Source organism: Bos mutus, chromosome 11 (assembly GCF_027580195.1).
Source record: "Bos mutus isolate GX-2022 chromosome 11, NWIPB_WYAK_1.1, whole genome shotgun sequence".
Taxonomy (NCBI): domain Eukaryota; kingdom Metazoa; phylum Chordata; class Mammalia; order Artiodactyla; family Bovidae; genus Bos; species Bos mutus.
Genome location: NC_091627.1, coordinates 58,617,805 through 58,642,206, shown reverse-complemented (window position 1 = coordinate 58,642,206; position 24,402 = coordinate 58,617,805). Strand labels below are relative to the sequence as shown.

The window sequence follows — 24,402 nt, the reverse complement described above, 5'->3', positions numbered from 1 at the left end:
ATCCACCCTTCCCCCTTCTGACCTATTCCTTCACTAGCTGTCGCTGCTGCTATAAATCAAAATGGTAAGAAAACTCCAATGCCTCCAAAATGTACCTATGGCTCAGATAGTAAAGAATCTGCCTGCAATACAGGAGACTAGGATTCGAACTCTGGGTGGGGAAGATCCCCCAGAGAAGGGAATGGCAACCCTCTCCAGTATTCTTGCCTGGAGAATTCCATAGACAGAGGAGCTTGGCAGGCTACAGTCCACGGAGTCACAAAGAGTCAGACACGACTGAGTGGCTAACACTACTACCTACCCTGCTTTTACTGTTTAATCATGTCTCCGTACAGATAAAAGAATCCCTGTCAAATGGCTACAATAAAATTTCCTGATTAAAAGGCAAAATAAGCATTTAAAATCCATCGCATCCACGTTCTCTTGATGGGAGAGGTAATAACCAATAGGAAATGGCACTCACAGGTAATTCATCTTTCTGGTTCCAAACGCCAGTACACTGCCTCTGTTCGATCACAGCTTTGATGTTAATTAAAGCTGGCAGCGCCACACAACCTGCTGAGAAACTGGAGGGCAGAAAAGGAAATGTTAAAGCCAGACCAGGTGGCAGAAAGCTTGGTCCCAGGCAACACCAATTCCTCCAGCCTGCATGCTGTGTGCAGAGGGTCCCATTGGATTCTAGGTATGATAAAGCCATCTGTTTTGCTGAAGTAGTGTGTGCGCACATACATGTGTGCACATGTCCACACATGCACATTCTTTTTTTTCTTTCAAGCGTAGGAGAAGGAGAGTGGATTTCTTTGCCAGGCAAAGGGGAAACAGCAGGCTAGTGCCTCAGGAACTGTGGCCCCCCACACAGAATTCTTAGCATTAATGACACTCTGAAACGTTTCCTTGCACAGCCCCTTCCAGACCTGGATCACCCTGGAGAGCCAGGGCAGAAAGTACACACTTCTCAGATTTACAAGTGCTGGCGGTCAACTTTCTGCTGAGTCCAGTCAACTCTCTGCTGAGTCCCTCTTCAAGACTGCCCTCACCTGAAGGAAGCGACCTGACCAGGGTCACATTCTAAGACAGCTCCGCCTGATCACACAGAAGTTGTCCCAACTGGGATGACCCTACCAGCCACTGCAGCTCCAGAGTGCCGCAGGGGTGGGCTGAGGCCTCTGGTGACAGAGTTCAGAGTTCAGCCTGATCCTGCTGCTCTCGCTCCCTGCAGCCGGTGATCCCAGTAAACCTCCTGCACGTCTGTCTCCCCCCACTTCAAGTCTGTCCCAGGGAACCCGACCCTGCAGCCCCACAGCATGTTAAAGTGAACTGCACTGTCTCCTACGTAGGACTCTGACCCCTGTGAACACAGGCTGCCCCGATTCATCTCTGTGTCCCACACAATGCCTGGACAGAGCAGGGATTCAAAACACTAGAGGAATCAAACGAATTGAAGAGCTGCAAGAGTCAGTTCTTGAAACAGGTTCTTAAACCTTTTGATCTCAGGAATGCTTTACAGGCTGAAACATTAAGGATCTCAAAGGGTGTTTGGTTTTGTGGGTTCCATCATTATTTATTGTATTACAAAGTAAAATTGGGAAATGTTTAAAATTTAAATGTTGAAAATAATAAATATATTACATGTGATAGATAACACTCTCACAAAAAATAACTATATTTTCCAAGCCAAAAATAACCTTGTGAGAAGAGCAGCACTGTTCTCTGTTTTTGCATATCTTTCTAACCTCCAGTTTAACAGAAGACAACTGGATTCTTATACCCTCCTCTGCATTGTCTGTTGCAATGTATTCTTCCCGTTGAAATGGAAAAAAAATCCAGTCTCACACAGATATGTAGCACTTTAATTGCCTTTTCATATAATTGTGGATCTTCTTCTTTAATGTCTCACTGAAACACCACAAAGTAGCAGTCTGTTAAAAAGGTGAGCTGCAAAGTGGAATCTGAATCCTTGCTGTTACGTCGAGTATTTTTTGTACTCTGCTCTACTAAAACCCAGTGGTCTGGAACTCTGAATGAATCCTTGACTCATGCGTGATTTTGTAAGATCATACTGCTCTTCTAAGAGCTAGCACGTTTTATTATACATCGAAAAATTAAAATTATTATCACCACCAATTTCATCAGAAATGTCTTTAAGCACTGGGAAGCTGTCAAGCTCACAGTGCTGGGTTCAAGTTTCCCCAAATTTCTATTTTAGCTTAAAAATTCCATCACTGTGGCAAAAGACACCACCAGTTGCTTTCCCTGACATGAGAGGCCTACTTCATTCATCTGAATAGATGTCTGCCAAAAGGCTGAGTGTGAGTAACTGTAGTGTTTCAGTGGATTTTCAAGTAAAAACTGTGTTCCAGGAAAAAGCAACTAGTCCTTTAGCTCATAATTCAAACATGGAGTTTACTGAACCCACCATGTGAACAAAGTGGGAAAGGCTCTCAGAGACCCCCAAAGGATCACAGACTCAAAGGATCACACTCTGCTAACTGCTCCTCTAAAACTGTCGCCAAGTGTGATGATCTCCTGAAATACCATCTATACTCTTCTTGAGAAAGACAAACGTTCTCTCAGCTTTAAACATCAAGAACCAGACCACAAATTAAGCAGAACTGATCAATGTGATGAACGTTTCAAAAAGAGACAGGACACGTATATACAATAGAATAGTACTCAGCTATTAAAAAGCACAAAATTGTGCTATCTGCAGAGACACGGATGGACCTAAAGACTGTCACACAGAGTGAATTAAGTAAGTCAGAAAAACAAATATTGTATATATAATGTATGATATATATAATGTATATTATTTATATGTATTATATATAATTTATAACATATATTATATATGTAATTATATATAATATATACTATGTATATAACGTACACATGTGGAATCTAGAAAAATGGTAGAGATGAGCTTATCTGCAAAGTATTTCCAAATAAGAGTCACAGGTGTAGAGACCAAACTTATGGATAAGGGGGATAAGGGGGGAAGGGGGGGATGGGATGGACTGGGATCAACATATACATGCTACTACGTAAAAATAGTTAACAAACGAGAACCAACTATAGCGCACAGTGAACCCTCAAAAATAAACAAAAACTAGACCGGACAGTGTGCATACCTGACACTGAGTGGGGACTCCACGGAGAGCCCCAGGAGGGCACAGGCATCCCGGGTGAAGATGTCACAGATGTCAGCCCACTGGTTTGCGTCAAGCAGGTGAACATACGGTGAGTTCTCAATCCCTTGTCTCAGGTACACGAGGCTCCCCATCAAGACCTGAATGTCTAAACAGAAGCAGCAGCAATTTGGAGGTGTGGATGCTCACACTTGAAACAAGGGTTTGCAAGTTATACACTGAAAAAGGCAAGAATTTCCCCAGTGGACACAGCATAAAAATAACTTATTAACAATGTCTTTTAAAATTCTGGTCCTTAAGCTTGCTGTCTTTTAAAGAAGCAGCGCAGAGGAAAACAAGAAAAGGAAAGCACTAAATATTGAATGTATAATTATTTTATTCTTACAGCACAGTGTGATTACCATTATCTGGAGGAGTAACCACTGTGTCGTAAGTGGGGCCATTACCATCTTTGGCTGTGAAACCAGCCAGCCCCACACTGATCCCTGGGGCTCAGTGCTGCCACCCTGGTGCGCCTTCAGACGTCTGGCTGTGTGACAACAGCAGCACAGGAGGTGGCGGGGCGAGTGGTGGAACAAGAACACACCTTATTTCCTCTTAGTTTAACAGCATCCTCCAAAATGTAAGGTTTCTTTCTGGCTTTTCAATTAAGAGACTTTCTGTTTTTAAGCCTTGCCGCATGGCTTGTAGAATCTTAGTTTCCCAACTAGGATTGAACCTGGGGCCCTTGGCAGTGAGAGCACAGAGTCCTAACCACTGGACTTTCGGGGAATTCCCTCAATCAAGAGGCTTTAGTATTTCACTTCTGTTCTAGAGCCAGTCAAGAGCTTTTTAATTAAGTGATTATCATCTACAATTGTTTCAGTTTCTTAGCAAATACATGTTACATCTACTTAAGACAAACAAATTCCAGTGGCAGCTTTAGCCCTGTTTCAACCATTAAAACCCTCAGACTCTAGACTCACCTTTTTGATGATTTAGAGCAAATGGCTGAAAATTTTTAGCATACTGCAATGCCTCTCGCTGATTTGTAGTTCCACCCATTAACAAGCTAATAAAATACAGTCTGTGTAGCTTAAATTCCAAGGAGCTGTTTTGGGCTATGAGCATTTCTCGGTTTGATACTGCCCATCTGAAGAAAAAGCAAAAAATGATTCAACAGTAATAAAAAGCACAGGCATGTATGTTAAAAGTGGTTTGAAACCTAACAACAGAAGTGTGTTTAGTCTGCCATCTTGTGGAAGTTGGTGGTAACATCAACCCTTAGGACCAGAGGCTTTGTAAAGAAAATAAACTATACCAAAAGATGCTCTGCAGCCAGTGAAAGAAAGAAAAACATTAAATTAGATGACAATTACTATTTAATAAGGTTTTACATCAAGACAAGATCGATTCTGACATATTTGGAACTGTACAAGGCCACACGTTGAAGCCGACGTCACTCATGAGATTCACTACCGGCTGCCTAGATCCACTACTCGTCCTGTTAAAACTGTTATGTTTATAAATGTATCAGAAGATTCTGAAGGAGAATCATCTATGTTTAAATTTTCAATGAAAAGGAAACCCAAAAAAGAGGGGATATGTGTATACATATAGTTGGTTCACTTTGCTGAACAGCAGAAACTAACACGACACTGCACTGCTGCAAGATTCTGTGCTACTTGCTTTTAGATTAAAAATAGTAAACATAGGTATTTACCCTCAAGATGCTTTTGATCTAATCAGGCAGATAAAGCTATAAAAATACCATGTAGTGTGTTCAGTGCCAGAAAGGTCTGTACCAACACTGCTAATAAGAGAAGGAACGATATAGCAGTTCCGAATGATCCCAAGTTCAGTGACATCAGCCTCTGTAGTACAAAAAGTTGGAATCACTATCTTGAGCCGGGACTACCAGTTAAAGGTGAGCGCTAAAGCAGAAAAGTCTATCAGCCAGCTGTTAAAATCAAATTTGCAAGCAAGTGGTAAGAAACACTGCTTTATTTCTCTAAACATATTGACATGTAGAAGATGTCAAGTATCACATTCTTCTCTAATCTGATCTTCAGTTAGACATTCCCCATTTAACCCAATTCACCAAGGACCCTCAGAATCTAAACTGAGCTACTCTACTATTGAGTTGGCCAATATGTTTGTTCGGGTGTTTCCATTAAGATGCTACGGAAATCTCAAATGAACTTATGGGTCAACCCAATACGAAAGTAAAGTGTTTCAAGTTACTTGTAATGAATCAGTTGACTGGCATTAGACTTCACAGACAGCACTTTCACTGGATCCTGTATGTGTGCTTGTTGCTCAGTCACGTCCGACTCTCTTCGACCTACTGGACTATAGCCCTCCAGACTCCTCTGTCCATGGGATTTCCCAGGTAAGAATACTGGAGTGAGTAGCCATCCCTTTCTCCAGAGCATCTTCCCCACCCAGGGATGGAACCCAGGTCTCCTGCATTGCAGGAAGATTCTTTACGTCTGAGCCACCAGAGAAGCCCTCACTGAATCCTATCCTTCCCCAAAGGACTGCAAATCCATATATCAATACTCTAATCAATCTGCTGATGCAGCCGCATCTTAGAGTCTAATCATGAAGCTCCTCTGACCTCAAAATCAAAGTAATTTTTAAAAATAGTAATCACTTGGATCTTGGAAATATTTACTTAAATTTAAGTAAGCCTTGGATCCTTAACTGGCACTAAGGTTAATGCAGTCCAATTGTAACACCAAGGCAGATTCTTAACCACTAGACCACCAGGGAAGTCCCCAGAATGGCAAGGTTTTATGGGTTTTTGTTTGTTTGTTTTTACAGTCTTCAATCCAAAGTAGAAGTAAATGCTCCATCATTTAAACCACAAGCAGCTTTCTGTTCCTAGTGCAACTTACATTAAAAGGTGTTGAAGCAACTTCAACTTGGTTTTTACATTCATAGGACTTTAATATTTATTTATTTGGCTGTACCGGATCTTAGTTGTGGCATGCAGGATCTTTAGTTGCTGGATGTGGGATCAAGTGCCCTGACCAGGGATTGAACCCAGGTCCCTTGCACTGGAAGCATGGAATATTAGCCACTGCACCACCAGGGAAGTCCCCATAGGACTTTTCAATATGCCTCATACCACAGCTTCCTGTAAGTCTAGCTCTCATCCCAGCTTTCCCTTGCTGTCATCATTTTCAAATCATCCTCAATGCATTCAATTTCACCTCTAGTAATTCATCTTTGTTGTCCAAGCCTGTCTTTCAATGATCCCTTTCTGTAATATGTCACGTGGGCTTATTACCAGGAGGTGAGGAGGCAATAGAGCCACACACTTGCTGTCTGAGGGTGAACTGAGTAACAGATATGCTGTGACCAAGCACCAAGAGACTAAAGAGCAGTGACGTGACTGGCCGTGACCATGCTGCACATCTGTTATTTATGTTGTGATCCACGACTGAAAAGCTGGCAGAGAAGTTTGTATTTTATGTACCTACTCGCAATATACCATGGTGACTGAAATCTGAACTGTGTTGCTGAGGAACTGGTGTTATCTCACTAAACTGTGAAATTTGGGCATACTGGGAATTGTGCAGTGAGAATTGCCCATAGGTTCGGTAGAGAAAAGAAACAGGAGAGGAAAAAAAATAAGGATTTCGGAGGCAAGAGGTTACTTTATAAAGACAAAGATGGCCCGGAGTGGTACAAAGAACAAAGAAGTTTGAGGAACCGGGTCTACCACCACTGAGGTCTCTGCCCCATCCATTCTTCTTTCTGGGAGGAGGGGAGGCTGAAAACCCAGAGGGCAGGTTATGCAACATAGGGAAGGAGAAAACACAGTGGCGGGCCAATAGGGTGAGCTGGAGGCATTTGTGATGTGGTGTGAAGAATCAAAGGAGGAAATTAAGAGGGCTGCTGAGAACAGAATGGAGGTGGAGAGAAGTGCACGCCAAGAAAAACATGCAAACATATTCAGACAACCTGATGCAGCAACCTGCATCACCATCAGCAGCACCGTGTTTAGGTGGAGCAGAGCTGGTCTGGCAAGAACGCTTGTTCCTTCCATGAAATGAGGAGCCACGGTCCCTTCTCCCAGTGTAGGGAGCAGTTGTATTTTTACAAAAGTACAATGGAACAAACTGAGTAGCTGAGAACAGAACTGAAAAATTCAAGGCCCAGGCTCAATTACTACATTTTCTGTAAGTTTCCTAATAATCTCTTCATCCACTGAACTCTAGATGTTTTTTATTCGAACCTCTCACAATCCACTTAGGAGGATGGTCTCTTAAGGCGGGAGTTCTGCCTTGCTCAGCTTGGCACCCCCCTACTTTGAAGGGGCACAAGATAGAGCAGGTCAGTAGAGCCATATGTCGTTGTTAGTTGCTAAGTCATGTCCGGCTCTTTGCGACCCATGGACTATAGCCTGCCAGGCTCCTCTGTCCATGGGATTTCCCAGGCAAGACTACTGGAGTGGGTTGCCATTTCCTTCTCCAAACATGCATGGATTTAAATGCTGGCTCCGTGGTGTGAATCGTGGTGATCTGTTACTTAATGCACTCACATCCGTTTCCTTACTATAAAATGGGGGCAACTCATAGTGTTATGAGCATTAAATGACAGGGCAGGTTAAAGCAGTGAGCCCAGAGACTGGCACAAATCGACAATCATCAGCTACTTAATATGTGTTTACTGAATAGATAAGCATAATATTCTCTAAAATCATTAATTAAAAAGTGACAATCTAAAAGTTACTTGGGCACTTCTATATAATACTCAGTGTTACTTTGATTTTTCTAAAAACAACTCTCTGGGAATCAGCATGTATCAGCTAACTCCCTTCAAAAATTTTTGAAGTTTTCTCCACTAGAAGTTCACACTGAATATGTGGGTGTTTGATTCACTGAGCAGGAGTAAGGGGTAGAAGGGAGTCACCACCTTAATTAACCTGAAAATCATCAAATCCAAAAACAATGAAGCACATGAAACTACAAGAGCACAAAACTACAATTGGCACCAAAAACTACTTGTCCACACAGCTCCGGAGACACACGACGAAAGACAAAAAAACAGTTAATAAAGGAATGGGGTGCTGTATTCTGGTTCATGGCACTTCTGGCAGAAGATTTCTGATCTTTCATTTTTTAAAACACTAACACCCACTACACTATAACCAGTTCCCTGGTGGCTCAGATGGTAAAGAATCTGCCTGCAACGCAGGAGACTGGGGTTTGATCCCTGGGTCAGGAAGACCCCCGGGAAAAGGGAATGGCTACCCACTCCGGTATTCTTTCCAGGAGAATTCTATGGACAGAGGAGCGCAAAGAGTCGGACACGACTGAGCGACTAACGTTAACACACAAATACACACACGCACACACACTATGAGCAGCAAGGTAAATGTCAACATTCAGGTAAATTATTAGCTTTACTGTAGTTTCTTAAAAAAAAATCTGCTTCCAAATCTCCCAGTGTTCACCACAAGAGCACCGCCCGCTGTGGAACCATTCCGGGTTTAGAGAAACACTGCAAACCAAACAAAATGACACCCAGTAAGGTCACCTATGTCACAGTTCTGGTTCACTGTAGCGCTAATAAGACCTTCTGGGCCTCGTTCATAAAAAGACCCCAAAACAACACCACTTACTTAGGTGATGAAGTCAGAGGCAACCCACGTCCACACAATTATCATACAGAAATGGGAAGTGTTTGTTATCTTCACTGTCAGGCCTCCAAAGGGACTTGGCCCATTATTCGTTCCATGTTTAGCATTTCCTTATTATTCCAAAAATAATTAAAACAAGATTCCACCTTCAGGCTAGCTGTTCTTTTCCAGGACTAACTGACAGCACTGGTCTGCTTCCCTCTCTCCTCCCACCATCCTGCCGGCCTGGGTTGGTTTCTGTTTCTGGTTGGTGTTGTTCAGCTGCTAAGTTGTTTCTGACTCTTTCCAACTCCATGGGCTGCAGCATGCCAGGCTTCCTTGTCCCTCACCATCTCCCCGAGTTTGCTCACACTCATGTCCACTGAGCCAGTGATGCCATCCAACCATCTCATCCTCCTGCCCTCAATCTTTCCCAGCATCAGAGTCTTTTCCAATGAAAAATGCCTCTTGCCAGTTCCTACGGCACATTCCACTACGATCTTTCACAGCATTTTTTTTTTCCTTTTGAGCTTTTTATTTTGTACTGGGGTAGAGCTGATTAACAATGCTGTGATAGTTTCAGATGAACAGTGAAAGGAATCAGCCATACATACACATGTATCCATTCTCCCCCAAATCTCCTCCCATCCAGGCTGCCACATAACATTGAGCAGAGTTCCATGTGCTGTACAAGAGGTCGTTGTTGGTTATCCATTTTAAATATAGCAGTGCGTACACGTCCATCCCAAACTCGCTAACTATCCCTCCCCTTCAGCAACCGTAAGTTCATTCTCTAAGTCTCACAGCATTTTTTAAAAGGTTCAAAAATATCTTCTTTTTCTATCTATGTTGGGGCTATCTTCCTGGGGGTAAAAGCAGAAGGTCAGGGAAATGAGTGGCAGGCATTACTCCACAGGGGTAGACTTGGCTGAATGTTACTGGTGACCAAAATCAAGGGCTTAAAAAATTCAGAGATTGGAAAAAACCAAAGTTCAGCCCAAAACAGTGAGGAACCCTATCATTTTGCTTTAGGATAGCTAAACATTTCATTTCTGAGGTTACCGGCAAATGGTGACTCCTCAGATATGAGTTGAATCCATCGCTGGAACTACTAACATTTCACTCATCTCAGAGCTGGTGTGAATCTCTGTCCTTCTTATATGCTATTTAAGAAACCACACAAAGGGCAGTGATTCACATTTGAACCTCTTTAAACCACCACATTCACACTTAACTTTTACATGAGGGTCTTAGTCACGCAGAGTGTGGTGGGCATGCCTAACAGATGTCATGTGTGGCCAGCATGTTGGACAGTACAGTTCTACAGACGGGTGATTTTTTTAATAAAGTACATATTTAAGTATGTACTTTATTTATTTAAGTATTTATTTATGACATTGCCTTATTTAATGCTAATTTCCCACCACAAAACCAAGTGTTTGATAAGCCTAAATTAATAACACATCAGCATTGTATAAGAACAAATTCCAGAGTCTCCCTTAGCTCCCCTCCTGGCCTAGTTCAGCTCCTTATCCTTTTTAAACACTTCCTCTCAGGGATATTTTATTTCAATTTTCCCTTCTTTTGAAAAGAAAATTCTCAGTTTCTCTGTAGTCATGGTTTGCCCACTTGTTTCCAATAATCCTCAAGTCTTTGGTGACGATGCATCCAGATAAGAGATGGCCATGTCTCTTCTTCCTCCTGAGAAGCACTGACTGTCCTTGCAACTTCATGCAAACTTTGGCCAGACAACAGAAAATGATGTCCTCACACCAGATGTTTTTTTTTTCCCCTTTTGGCCTTTACATTCCATTGACCTTTCTTCTGTCCTATCTTCTTTCCACTGGGCACCTCTTTCCATTTTCAATTATCTTCTTTTTAACAGAGTTGCTCTTTTTCCACTGGATTCAATGCATGGACACAGTGAGTTAAAACTGTATCCCATTCCTCAACTTACCTCTTTGGCCCATTCAGAATTAAAAAGAGCCAGCACTCAGACGATAAAGAATCCACCTGCAACGAAGGGACCCGGGTTCCATCTCTGGATTGGGAAGATCCCCTGGAGAAGGGAATGGCTACCTACTCTAGGATTCCTGCCTGAGAACTCCCATGGACAGAGCAGTCTGGCAGGCTGCAGTCCATGAGGGTGGAAAGAGTCGGAGGTGACTGAGCAACTAAGCATGCACACACCACTCAACAAAACCAAAAACGAAGAAAACAAAACCAAAAACACTCAAACTGAGGGGAGACAAACCCAACTTGTTGAAACCTTGATCCCTTTTCTCCAATGGTACAGGCGACACCTATGAGAGCCTTTATTCTGTGGGTCTATGTGGCTATTAAAAGTACCCGAGTCAGCAAGACTGCCACCTGCAGGAAGACGAAACTAATAACAAAACAGACACCAGAAACAGCTTAATCACGGTCACTCTCTTTTCTAGTAGTAATCAAGGCTCCGTGACCAGACATCCTTGCTGGCTTTTCTAAAACTTTTCTAAAACCTCCATTTTCTAAAACTTTTCTCTGCTTATAAACAGTGTTTTAGTCACTGATACCACAATTTCTCTAACTCCAGCAAGTAATTTCTTCACTTCAAAACCACTGTTCACACACACCTCCAAGAAACCACAATGGCAAGCTTACCTCATACCCGCTGTGGCTTTTACTTCCAGCCTCACCTAATTACTAAGCTTAGAGATGGAGTCCTCTCATATTTCAGAGCTTGCCTGTACTGTTCATGACCTGTTCAATCTAAAACTCTGCAGTGGTCTAGACTAATGAAATACTCTTTCTTCTGTGAAAAAATTCTAGAACATCCCTCTGTATTATAATCATTCAATTAGTTTTTGTTTCCTTATGGCATTCCCCTGAAGCTTAGCAAACAGAACTTCAAATTCCTCTAAACAAGTGCTATGAGGCCCCTGGGCCTGCTTTGGGTGTTCGAGGAAAAAGAAAATGAGTTTCCAAGTATGCAAGGTTGAAAGTCAAATTCTAGACCGTGGCAAATCCACCAAGGCAATATTTAGGAAGGCAACCATCTGGCTTCCTCTCAAGATAGCACTTTCAAAATGTCAGCAACTGGTACATGTCTACAAGGACAGTTTCTATTTTTCTAATTTTCTCCATCTCGTCATATTAAGTTACTGTTATTCTCCCATTGACTCTAGTTATTTTTGACTTTGCTTCTATCTGCCACATGAAGGAGGAGGTCATGTTTGTTCAAAGTTCTTCTTCAAATTATTCCATCATTTATTGAATGCCTACAATGAAATAAGCACTCTGCGAGGTGCCAAGAGGAACTCAAAAAATAGGGTGATCTGAGTGAGGAGAAAAATCTGCACACAAACTCAGAAATACAGGGGCAGGAACAAAAGAGTATGCAGGATCCTGACTGTATGTATAATTAGTTGTTCTTCTGTCGCTTCTCTCTGCCATATCATCCTTCTTTACCACCTTCTTTCCACTGTCTTTTACTGGTTGCAATTAATAGCTGACAACACTCACCAGACTTCCTTCTCATCTAGTCCTCCCATCTAGTCAACTCCAGCCATATTAACCTTTCTTGCTGGCCTCTGTCTCAACTGCCAGGCTGCCTGAAGGAACTGTTGCAGTCTCTCACCCTCTTCTTCCTCTCCTGGGTGCTTCCACGATGCTTCCGGGTACAAAGAGAAGATGCCACACGTGAAATATGAAAGATTCTCTCCAGTGTTTCTGAACCAGAATCTTGGAAATTCATGTCCCACATTTTTAAATTTTTGATTCAAGCTGAGTACGTGGGTCCTTGCCCACGTGGGAGCTATGTGCTTAGTGGCTCAGTTGTGTCTGACTCTTTGCAGTCCTATGGACTATAACCCACCAGGCTCCTCTGTCCATGGGATTTTCCAGGCAAGAATACCGGAGTGGGTTGCCATTTCCTCCTCCAGGGATCTTCTTGGCCCATGGATCGAACCTGTGTCTCATGCGTCTCCTGCCCTGGCAGGCTGATTCTTTACCACTGAGCCACCTGGGCAGTCCCAACCTTGCCCATAAAAGATGTTGAGTAAATACCTGCTTTGCATCCACCAATAACTGGCAAGAACTGGAAAAGTTTGAGTTTCTGTAACGGATATTTGTATTAAACTAACACTTTCCAAACTTATCGGTCTCCCACATTTGGAGGCTGATTCTTTACCATCTGAGCCACCAAGGAAACCCCTATAATTCCACAGATCTCCAATTTTGTGAGTTTTATTTAGTAGGTGTTATTGGGGGTGAAAGGAGAGAAGGATTCTTTGGTTAATTATGCACGGGAAACACGGATTTCACAGAGTTAAATGAGTTTCTTTATCGTAGAACTGCAGATGGCCTATCTAGTATGCGAAAGTAAATCTTTTAGAGGAGAGTACTAGAGACTACCACATGAAGCTTTCCTCAATTAACCTTCTGACTCCATATCCTTTTTTTCCCATGGAGCACCTTCCAGGCTTAATTCCTCCTCGGTAAACTGAGTACTTACTTCATAGGGTTATTATGAGGACTGATAAGTTAATACATACAAACCGCTTAGAACAACGTGAGGCATATATTAATAGTAAGCACTCCAAGAGAGATAACTGTAATTATCACTACATCCCACATGCAGATACTTAACGTGGCACTATTCCCAGAAAAATGTAACAAGAACATTTTTATTGTATAGTTGGCCCTCAGCACCAAGGTTGCAGAACCTCAAATACAAAGGGCCAAAAGTAACAAGCCATTTTACATAAAGGACTTGAGTATCTGTGAGTTTTGGTATCCACAGAGGTTTCTGGAACCAATGTCCCATGGATACTAAGAGACAACTGCAGAGAAATTTCCACTGTTACTGCCAGGCAGATGGAATGAGTCCTTCCTTTGCCTGAGAGGCACTGCTTAAGGCTACAAATAACAAAAGACATTTACAGAAATAACTGATATATATAATATCGTTATCAGTAAGAAACTTGAGATCTTACAGGAAAAATACACAGTTAAAAGAGTCTTATGAATTTTCTTCAGTTTAAAAGGAAAAAACCTTGAGTAGTTTGAGGGCTAAGGCAGTCCAAATACTTAGTATAGTCTCTGATACATAGTAATAAGCACTCAATAAAAGTCTGATGAAAAATCTGAGAAATTAATAGATAAATGAATATTACCTCAATTAACAACTTACATATCATTTCTAAATCACTATAGAACAACTGAGAAACCCATCACACTTTTATATTTAGGCTCCCTCACTCTCCTTTAGAGTTTAATCATTTAGGTGGAATATGAAAGTAGAGACAAGAGTGACTGCCATATTTAAGAGGGTGTTTGAGGCATTTGATTAAATTTCATCTTATAAGGGTGTGTCACAATGAAACCTGCTAAAAAATCCATTATAAAAATAAACTAAAAAGTGATATGCATAGTACACAGTGGTGCTGGGTGACATTTATATCTTTAAAGAATGAAAATAAATGAGCTACCTGATATTTATAAATTATACAGAAATTTGTAATTTATAAATTTACATAGGGCTCTATCTCTGTCAGGGCTTCCCTAATAGCTCAGGGAAAGTTGATAAAGAATCCATCTGCAACGCAGGAGACCTCAGTTCGATTCCTAGGTCGGGAAGATCTGCTGGAGAAGGGATCCACTACCCACTCCAGTATTCTTGGGCTTTCCTTGTGGCTCAGCTGGTAAAGAATCTGCCTGCAATGAGGGAGACCTGGGTTCGATCCCTGGGTTGGGAAGATCCCCTGGAGAAGGGAAAGGCTACCCACTCCAGTATTTTGGCCTGGAGAATTTCATGAACAGTATAGTCCATGGGTTCGCAAAGAGTTGGACACGACTGAGTGACTTTTACTATCTCTGCCTGTTCATCTAGGCTGGTTTTAGAACTTTCAGAATTTGCTAAGAACTGAGAAATGATGAGAAACAGAAAAAACTAAGCTATGAAGATTTAAATGGGTTAATAGAAGGGAAAAAGGTGTAATTTATAAAACTCATCAAGGATCTTCCCAACTATATTTCCGCCCAGAAACAATGAGCTCGGAGAAGGCAATGGCAACCCACTCCAGTACTCTTGCCTGGAAAATCCCATGGAGGGAGGAGCCTGGTAGGCTGCAGTCCATGGGGTCGCTACGAGTAGGGCACAACTGAGCGACTTCACTTTCACTTTTCACTTTCATGCATTGGAGGAGGAAATGGCAACCCACTCCAGTGTTCTTGCCTGGAGGATCCCAGGGACGGGGGTAACCCTAGTGGGCTGCCATCTATGGGGTCACACAGAGTCAGACACGACTGAAGTGACTTAGCAGCAACAATGCACTCATGTATTTCCGGTTTTAAAATCCTACGATTCTAAGGCTGTGCCCTCACAACAATATCACTGCTTCTATTACCCAGATTCTTTCTGTTACTTTGTAGCTTTCCTTTCTTCCTTTTTAAGACAAATAATGTGATTATTATCACATTAAAAAATTCTAGGACAGGGGTCAGCAAACCATGGCCACGGGCCAAACAGGACTTGCTGTCTATTTCATATGCCACATGGCCAAGGTGGGTTTTGTTGTTTGTTTTTTTTTTTACCTTTTTAAAAGGTTATAAAATGAAATAAAGAAAAACATGCAACAGAGACCATACATGGCTTGCAAAGCCTAAAATACTTATCTGGCTCTTTATGAAAAACTTTCCTTGACCCTGTTCTAGTATAATACTTAACACAGCTAACCCAGTAATTTCATAGAATTCACATCAATGACAAGTTCACAATGAACTATTTTATGATGGTAATTAGAGTAAAACTCCACAACATTTGTTCTCTTCATGTATACCAAACCCCACACATTCTGCAAGTTCAAATATCAAATTCAGATGCCCTGAACAACAGTACTTCAGTTATAAAGCTAGTCTGGCTACAAGAAACCCTCTTCTCTCATGGGAATTCAGACCAACTGATAAGTGAAATGAGTGTTAACCATTTTCTCAAATTGCATATCCCCCAAATGCACTCGACTAAAAGAAATAAAATAATTCTCCCTTGATTACTCTGAAGTCTACCCCACATGAGATTAAGAGAGAGAGATCTCAAAATCTTCAACGTGTTTTCTAATTCCGTTTTCTTACAGAGTTCTCACAAAGTATTCAAAGGAAAACAAACTCAGTAACTCACTCCAGAGCAGGTCTCAAAACTCGGACTTTCAATGCTTCTAATATTCGATTTAACTCCACAAATGGTTCTTTCTGGCTTGGGTCTACAGAAAGACCAGATTCCTGAAAAAAAATCAGAAGAACTTTTGTTAGCAAAAGTCAGAGTAAAGAGATACGGTAAAAGCATATTCTACATTATAAAATGTGAGGTAAATAATTAAAGATAGTTTCTTTTTAACATATACTTCTCTGGCAGAGACTGAGGACTAAGCCCCAGTATCCCTCTTCCTCCTCCTATGATAGTAGTAAACCCCATATTTTAGCTGGGCACGTAAGCATATGGAATAAAGCTGGGCTTTGCAAAATGTAAGTTCTGGCCAATGAAACACAAACATATGTCTTTGTCCCTTCCTGGAATACAAAAAGGTCAAGCTGGGGTTCTGGCTTCCCTGGACCATGAGGACAGGGGTCACCTTAGAAACAGCAGAGCTAAACGGAGCTGAGATCCCTAAGAGTTTCATGGTATGTGGCTACCACATAAGTCATGGATGGCTTACTATTTCCTATTCTTGTGTAAGAGAAATAAACTTCATTTTTGTTTAAGCCATTGGTATTTTGGGTCTCTGATACTTGTAAACAAACAATCTTAAATGACACAATTTATTTTAGGAAATTTATATGGACACAGAATCCTGTAATGTATAGAGAAAGACTTGAGTTACTACTTATCTAAATTGTTTAAAATAGCAAAGTCTTAGATCAGAGGTCTGGTTTACAGACTACCTTTAGATTATTTAAACCTTATGGTCCTTCACTCTTCTAAATGAAAAATACAACAGCACAAAATCTAAGCCACAGAAGAGAGTTTGAAGACACATGAAATGGAACTGAATCCAAGATCCTCCACTAAGAACCTGTACGGTGGCGGGAGCCAGCGTGAGGAACTCCGCCCATGGCAAAGGTCATGAGGAAGGAGGCTCGACACTCGCAAAGGCGGGATCGAGCCTCAGGAGTCCCCCTGGAAATTCTCGAGCATCTACCCCCAAAACCAGAGTTTGCCTACTTTACTGCTTTGTGCTGTCACCTACACCTCTGACTTTATGGGGGGCTGTCCCCCACCACCACCATCTCTCTCTCTCTGAAAAAAGAGTTAACTTATAGCTCCAGTTAATAAAGTTCCTGGGCGTGACAAGAGTGTTTTAGTTCACAAACCCCTCAGATGGCTCTCTAACTTGCCTGACAGGTTTACCTGGACTCCTATAGCTATGCATACAATTGTTTACAGTCTCCCAACTGGAAGAGGCAGGGGAAGCTTAAGATATTCAAATAGTATAGAGCCTCTCGGAGAGTTAGAAATTGTCAGAATAGAACTAGTAGAAGATTTCATTGTTGAGCCAACGCTTGCTGCCAAGTTTCCACATCCCCTGTATTGTATCCTTGGAAGTGTATTAATTAATATAGTTGGTATGTAGAAAAAATAAGTAGTGGCCTTGGTGTTAACAAGTTTAGACCCTTAAGGTAATAAATTCTTTTCTTTGTTGTAAACCCACTGCACCTTTGCCCTATAGGAATGCAACTTTGTCTAACACCTTCGGAGGATGGTGCCAAACTTTAAAATAATTACTCCTAGAGAAAGTAAGTCTTATGGCTGACAAACCTTTATCAGAGTCATAAAATGTTAACAGGCCTTCTGGCCAGAAGATGATGTAAATCACCTAAACCATTTGTATACGATAAATTTGCAGAAAAGAAAGCCTGGTCTCAATAAGGATCAAAAACTGCTGACTTTGCATGATTTCACACCCCCTATTATCCTCTATGTGCAACTTAGGGTATAAAAGCCCCTGTTGAAAATAAAGCTACAGGCCTTGCTCACCAAAGCTTGGTCTCCCCATGTTGTTCTTTCTCTCACCTTCTGGCTGAATTCCCATCTGGAGCGTGGAGGCTCATCAAGCCTACTAATTTTGCCTGGGCTTCTAAAATCTGACCGGGGAGGCCTTAGTGTCTTCTCTCCTTGGGGAGAACGGGAGGACGCCTGCAGCCTACGTAGGTGATGCAAACTCCTTGTCTTGGAGTTTTATTGGTTTTCCACATAAACCAAGTTATTCGGCCTCTTTTCTCTACTGAATTTTCTCACTGAGCTATCCCTATTTAACCACTCTTTATATCTCTAATACCTAGTTAAGCTATCGCTATTCTAATCGCCGATGCCGTCATCCTGAGGGAATCCCTGGATCCCACTGGGGCTGGACCCCGGCAGTACGGTCTTGGGCAGGTTATTTCTCTAGACCTCAGATTCCTCATCTGTAGAATGGGGGAAATAATTTCTTCTTCACAGGGTTACAGTAAGGAATAAACTCAGGGCTTGGCTGGCAGTAAATACTTAATTAATATTGCTGGTATTATGACTATGTGGTATTGGTAAACTGTTCTAAGTTCATGTCTATTTTAGCTTGAAATTCGTTTGATAAAGTTCTTTAAGCTGGGCCAGATTAGAAGAGCAAATATAATCCTCTTTGTCCTCTTCTCTGCTATACTAACCTTCCCGTCAAAGAGATGTTTTATGGCACTAGTGGTAAAAAACCCACTGACCAATGCAGGAGACGTAAGAGAAAAGGATTCAATCCCCTGGGTCGGGAAGATCCTCTGGAGGAAGAAATGGTAACCCACTCCAGTATTCTTGGAGAATCCCCATGGACAGAGGAGCCTGGTGGGCTACAGTCCACAGGGTCAGAAAGAGTCAGACATGACTAAATGACTGAGCATACACAGTACTATATGTAAGAGGTAACAAGTTAAGAACCTACTGTATACCACAAGGAACTCTATTTGGTGCTCTGTAATGACCTATATGGAAATGGAGTCCAGAAAAGAGTGGAGAGATATATATATATATGGCTGATTTACTTTGCTGTACAGCTGAAGCTAACACAACACTGTAAATCAACTGTAAAATAATAATAATAAAAAACTGTTTTAAAAATTAAGTAAAATGCACTGGCTCCCTCCCAAAAAACAAAAGAGGAGATGTTTGGAAAAGTAGCACCACTTCTGACCCTTGACCAACATTCTGGGGCAAGAATAAGGAAATAATTTGAATAGCAAGTTCTAGGACTATAATTTTTAACCAAGTTTAAAAAAAAAAAAAAAGGAGAGAGACTTTCTAGTAAACTGAGGTCAGCACTGGTGATTAAAACGTAACAATCTACTTACAGCTAGAAGACTTAAAAACCCCAAGGATCTCCCTTGTTTTCATTTCATCCTCACCTGGCAGAGCTCCTCAGCAACATCTAGCATTCCTTGTCTGAAGAAGTGCTCCACCATCACCTCATTGAGAAGCCTCTGGCTGTCTGCCTGCCAGCAGCCGTCTATCCCCACACTGCTGATGTCGGAATCGAAATTCTGAAAGGCAAGATACCAAGTCATGAATTGACCAGGAGGCATCACTTGATACGTTTTCACCCCACCTACCTTGACAGAAACCACCACCTTTGTTTAACTCTGTGACACCTCCAATAAGTCCCCAATTCCAATTTGTCTGCAGCCTATGACAGGAAGCAGTCTTTTCCACTGTTCTTTTCTGAAACCCCCACTCTCATTCATTATTGCTGCAAGGGTAAATGTTTTCATTTTTAAGGGTATTTTGGAAAAATAAACTTTATAATGATTCTGTAAATAAATTGATTTCTAGGCATTATATGACAGCAATATTTTCACAGGTGTGCAGTGACAATTGCAAAAGCATGTTCAATGCAGCGTTGTCTAATAGGAAAAAAAAGGAAGAGCCATTATATCGAACATAGGATTATTCAATAATCCTTGGCCTATCCCAAGAATTGCAGTGCCAAGGTGGGGGTTGGGGAAAAAGAGCCTGGACAGATGGCTCAGACAGCAGGCTCTGGAGCCAATCCACCAGGGTCTGGACCCTGGTTCCATCTAACTAGCTGTGTGGTGGTGGTGGTGGTTTAGTCACTAAGTCATGTCCGACTCTTTGCGACCCCATGGACTATAGCCTGCCAGGCTCCTCTGTCCATGGGATTCTCCAGGCAAGAATACTGGCTGGAGTAGGTTGCCATTCTTGGCCAAATCACTCAAGATATTTGAGCCTCAGCTTAAGTAGAGAAAATACTTTTATGGACTTAACTGTATCCTCTCCCAGCGCCTTATAAAGTTAAAAGGAGACCATTTTGAGCCCTAATCCAATACAAATGATGTCTCAGGTGGCACTAGCGGGTAAAGAACCCACCTGCCAATGCAGGAGACTTAAGAGACACAGGTTTGATCCCTGGATAGGGAAGATCCCCTGGAAAAGGAAATGGCAAACTCGCTCCAGTATCTTTGCCTGGAGAATCCCGCGGACAGGCGGGCTACAGTTTACAAGAGTTGCAAAGAGTCAAATATGACTGAAGCGACTGAGCATGCACGCACGCAGGACACATACAGGTGCAGAAGGAAGACCACCTGTTATACACCAGATGTCTGTGTCCCTCCCAAATTCCTACATCAAAGCCCTAGAAACCAGTGTGACTGGCTTTGGAGACAGAGTCTGGGAGAAGGTAATAAAGGTTAAATGAAGTCATAAGGGTGGGGCCCTCATCCAGTAGGGCCGGTGTTTATGAGACAAGGAACAAACACCAGGGCTCATTTGTTCTCTCTCCACCACATGAGGACCCAGGGAGAAGGTGCTCATCTGCCAGCCAGGAAGAAGGCTGCCTGCCCTCAACAGGCAGTGAATTGCCCAGCACCTTGATTTTGGATTTCCCAGTCTCTACAACCAGAAGAAAATAAACTTTTGTTGTTTAAATGGAATTTTGGAATTTTGTCATGGCAGCCCAAGCAGATAAAAACACTGCGTGATGACATGAAGAAAAGATGCCTGTCTACACATCAGGGAGAAAGGCCCCAGAAGAAACCAACCCTGCCTGCCACACCTTGATCAGGAACTTACAGTTTCCAAAACAGTGGGGAAAAGAATGTCTGTGTAAGCCACCCAGTCTGTGGTACTTTGTCATAGCAGCTCTTGGAAATTAAATGCTCCCTTATTGGTGCAATGAAATGGTAGTTACTACTCTGTTAATCTTACTATTCACAATTAAAAAGTAAGGTTCATTGCTCTATATCTACTAACATGGAAAAATGTTCTTACCCTTAAATGAAAAAAAAAAGCAACTTCTACAGAAATTATGATGCCATTTCTTTTTTTAATGACACCATTTCTGTTTTTAAAAAAGCTTACACAAATGCTCACAGAACAAATGTGAAAAGAATATATAAAGTACTAGCAGAGATTATCACTGGAGATAACCACTCTTACACAAAGAGCAAACATTCCTTTTATAGCAAGCTAAAGGATTTCGTCAAAATCTATTACAAAAAAAAAAAAATCTATTACAAAAAGAGAGGGTGTTGAAGGTTCTGGTTCTGGGTAAGATCAAGCAAGTACACCTCACCCTGACTCTCTGAATGCATTTCCAAAACCAGGACTGAAGGGAGTGGCTACTCGAGGCAACTCTGAAGAGCAGTAACTGGATCGGGGAGGAAGGCAAAGAACTGAAGGTGAGCTTACTACTTTCCTCCCTCCAACATCTATCTCTCAGTCTGGAGGTAGTACAACCAAAACCCACAACAGGACAGGCACCTCCAGGAGAAGCCCTCCAGGGCTGGCATGAGGAACAGGAGTGGGTTTTCCTATCATGTAGAAGGGGGTGGAAATAAATCACATGCTTTTTTCCTTCCATTTTCTTGCACCCCTAGCTCAAGGCAGTCTGAAGTTAAGCTTCTGTTGTGAATAAGAAGCATTTGTAAGCTTTTTTTTTTTTTTCCCCAAACAGAAACGGTGTCATTAAAAAAAGAAAGAAATGGTGTCGTAATTTTCACAGCAGTACCTAGATTATGTTTGATTGAATAAGCAGGAAACAAGACTCGGCAGATCTTCAGAACTCTGCACGTGTTAAGTCAGTCATGTCCGACTCTTTGCAATCCCATGGACAGTAGCCCACCAGGCTTTTCTGTCCATGGGGATTCTCCAGGTAAGAATACTGGAGTTGCCACGCCCTCCTCCAGCGGATCTTCCCAATCCAGGGATCGAACACACTTCTCTTATGTCTTCTGCACCTGCAGGCAGATTCTTTACCACTAGCACCACCTAGGAAATCCACCACAGTAGGCAAGTTAAAACTCTGAGGGAAGGGATCTTTTCTCTCCAATCAGAGGAGTGATGGTCCCAAGAAGGAGGGGCCAAAACTCCTCTTGCATCTTTTCTCTCTGTCCTTCTACCTGGTAGCCCCAGATACAGGCAGAATTATGATAAAATACAGGGGATCGGGGTACATCACCTGATGCAAAGAACTGACTCATTGGAAAAGACCCTGATGCTGGGAAAGATTGAAGGCAGAAGAAGGGGACAACAGAGGATGAGATGGTTGGATGGCATCACCAACTCGACGGACATGAGTTTGAGTTAAGATCCAGGAGTTGGTGATGGACAGGGAAGCCTGGTGTGCTGCAGTCCATGGGGTCGCAAAAAGTCGGACACGACTGAGCAACTGAACTGAACTGATCAGGGTATATAAAGCCCAGTTCTCTGGCTGGATGACTAAACAGGAAGCTCCAGAGAACTCTAAAGTAGCAGGGAGATCAGAGAGAGGAAGAAACTCAGAAAAGTAACACTCTCATCCAGAGTTGTTTATGAACCCCTGGGCTTGCCCTCAAGTGGCAAAGGCATGGGTCTGACCCTCAGCGGCACAGCACAGACTTTGAAAGAGGAACTAGGGGTCAGACCTAGCTTCCAGGTCCTAGAATGGCCACTAACAAGACATATCTGAACAGCTCTGTAACGGCTTTGGAAATAAGCTGACATTGAAACTACAACTCAGAGAAGACTGGTCAGAACTTGTAGTCTGAGTCCAACAAGGTAGTGACCACTAAAACAAAACTTGGAACTAAGGTCTCCCATGCTGCAACTAAGACACAACACAGCCAAATAAATAAACATTTAAAAAAAAAAAACCTCACAGGATGTAATTAACAGCAGAATAGAGGTGAATAGCACAAGTCAGTGGAGATCCATAGAAATGATCTAATCTGAACAACCAAATAAAAATTGAAAAAAAAAAAACAATGAATAGCATCTCAGGGACCTGTAAGACAATAACAAAAGATCTAACATTATGTCAATGGATTGCTAGAGGGAGAAGAGTGTAGTGTAGGAAAAAAATTTTTTTAACATTTCCCAATTTTGTCAAAAGACATAAACCTACAGATTCAAGAAGCTCAGCAAACTCCTAAAAGGATAAGTTCAAAGAAATCCAAACTCAAGACATCACAGAATCCAACTGGTAAAAATTAAAGACCAAGAAAAATTTTGAAAGTAGCTAGGGAAAAGTGATACACTGCTTATAGGGAAACTATAATTCAAATGACTACAGATTTCTCAACTAAAAATCCTAATTTATATACTTTAAAAATAATTGTAATATATAGTGGAACCATATGCAACTTTGTTCTGTATTTTCCAAGTCTCCTGTAAATGTGTTATCATACATTCATATTTTAAAAAAGAAAAAAGGACTACAGATTTCTCAACAGAAACCATGCAGAGACCAGAAAGAAGTGACACATTTTTCAAGTACTAAAAGAAAAGAACTGAATCCCAGAATTTTATATCAAGTGAAAATATCCTTCAGGAATGAAGATGAAATAAAGACATTCTCAGATGAAGGGAAGCTGAATTTGCTGAAAGAAGACCTGCTCTAAAAGAACTGCTAAAGTTCTTCTGACAAAGGGGAAATTACCCCAGTAGAAGGCAACTCGAAACATCAAGAGTCAAGAAACTGGCCAATCTACCTCTGAAAGCTTTCTGTGTTCAATTTTACTTCCACTCCCTTATCTTTCATAGGTGTTAACCTATGTTAACCTGATAAGCCTCTTGAATTGTTTTTTAAGCACATAAATGTAATTAGTTTCTGTTTAGATTAAACTGAAATTATTAATTCAATCCTTAGTTAATCATTGCTTAAGCATGGTACAGCGCACAAAAGAACAGGTGGTAAGTAATCCACAATAGAACTGCAAACCACATACTATTTACAATCACCATAACACAGCACAGCTCTCCTCTTCAAAATTCAGCCCACTTTTCTTTAAAGATCTATCTATTCTTAGATGTCAAGTCAGTAGCCTAAAACTAAATATACAAATTTAACATTTGGAATTACTCAACACAAAAACAAAAAAGCAAAATTACTCTCAGAATCTTAAATTTTTATTCCTTTTCTTTTTATAGACCTCTTTCTTGGCCTGGTACTTAATCTAAAGAATGAGATAATACAAAGTACCTAGATGCTAAGGCAATAGCATCCATGCCCATACTGAAGAGACTGTATTTAGCACTGAAAAAATCAGAATTGCTTGGTGTGGCTCTCTACTTTCCTCATCCAATCTGCTTACCAGATTCTGCCTGTTGAGAGATGACTTTATAGCAGTCTATCAGTACCTTTAAGCTAATCA

General features: G+C 41.6%; 1 protein-coding gene across 1 annotated transcript in view; it reads right to left on the bottom strand.

Annotated features, from left to right (window-relative positions):
• The window catches only part of RMND5A (required for meiotic nuclear division 5 homolog A), a 60,748-nt gene that overhangs the window by 7,738 nt on the left and 28,608 nt on the right, over positions 1-24,402 (bottom strand). Inside the window, exons 3-7 of the mRNA XM_070379455.1 lie at positions 19,162-19,296; positions 15,917-16,017; positions 4,112-4,278; positions 3,129-3,294; positions 464-566 (exon numbers count right to left, since the gene is read on the bottom strand). Coding sequence (XP_070235556.1) covers positions 464-566; positions 3,129-3,294; positions 4,112-4,278; positions 15,917-16,017; positions 19,162-19,296 — 672 coding nt within the window. The remainder of the gene's footprint in view (positions 1-463; positions 567-3,128; positions 3,295-4,111; positions 4,279-15,916; positions 16,018-19,161; positions 19,297-24,402) is intronic.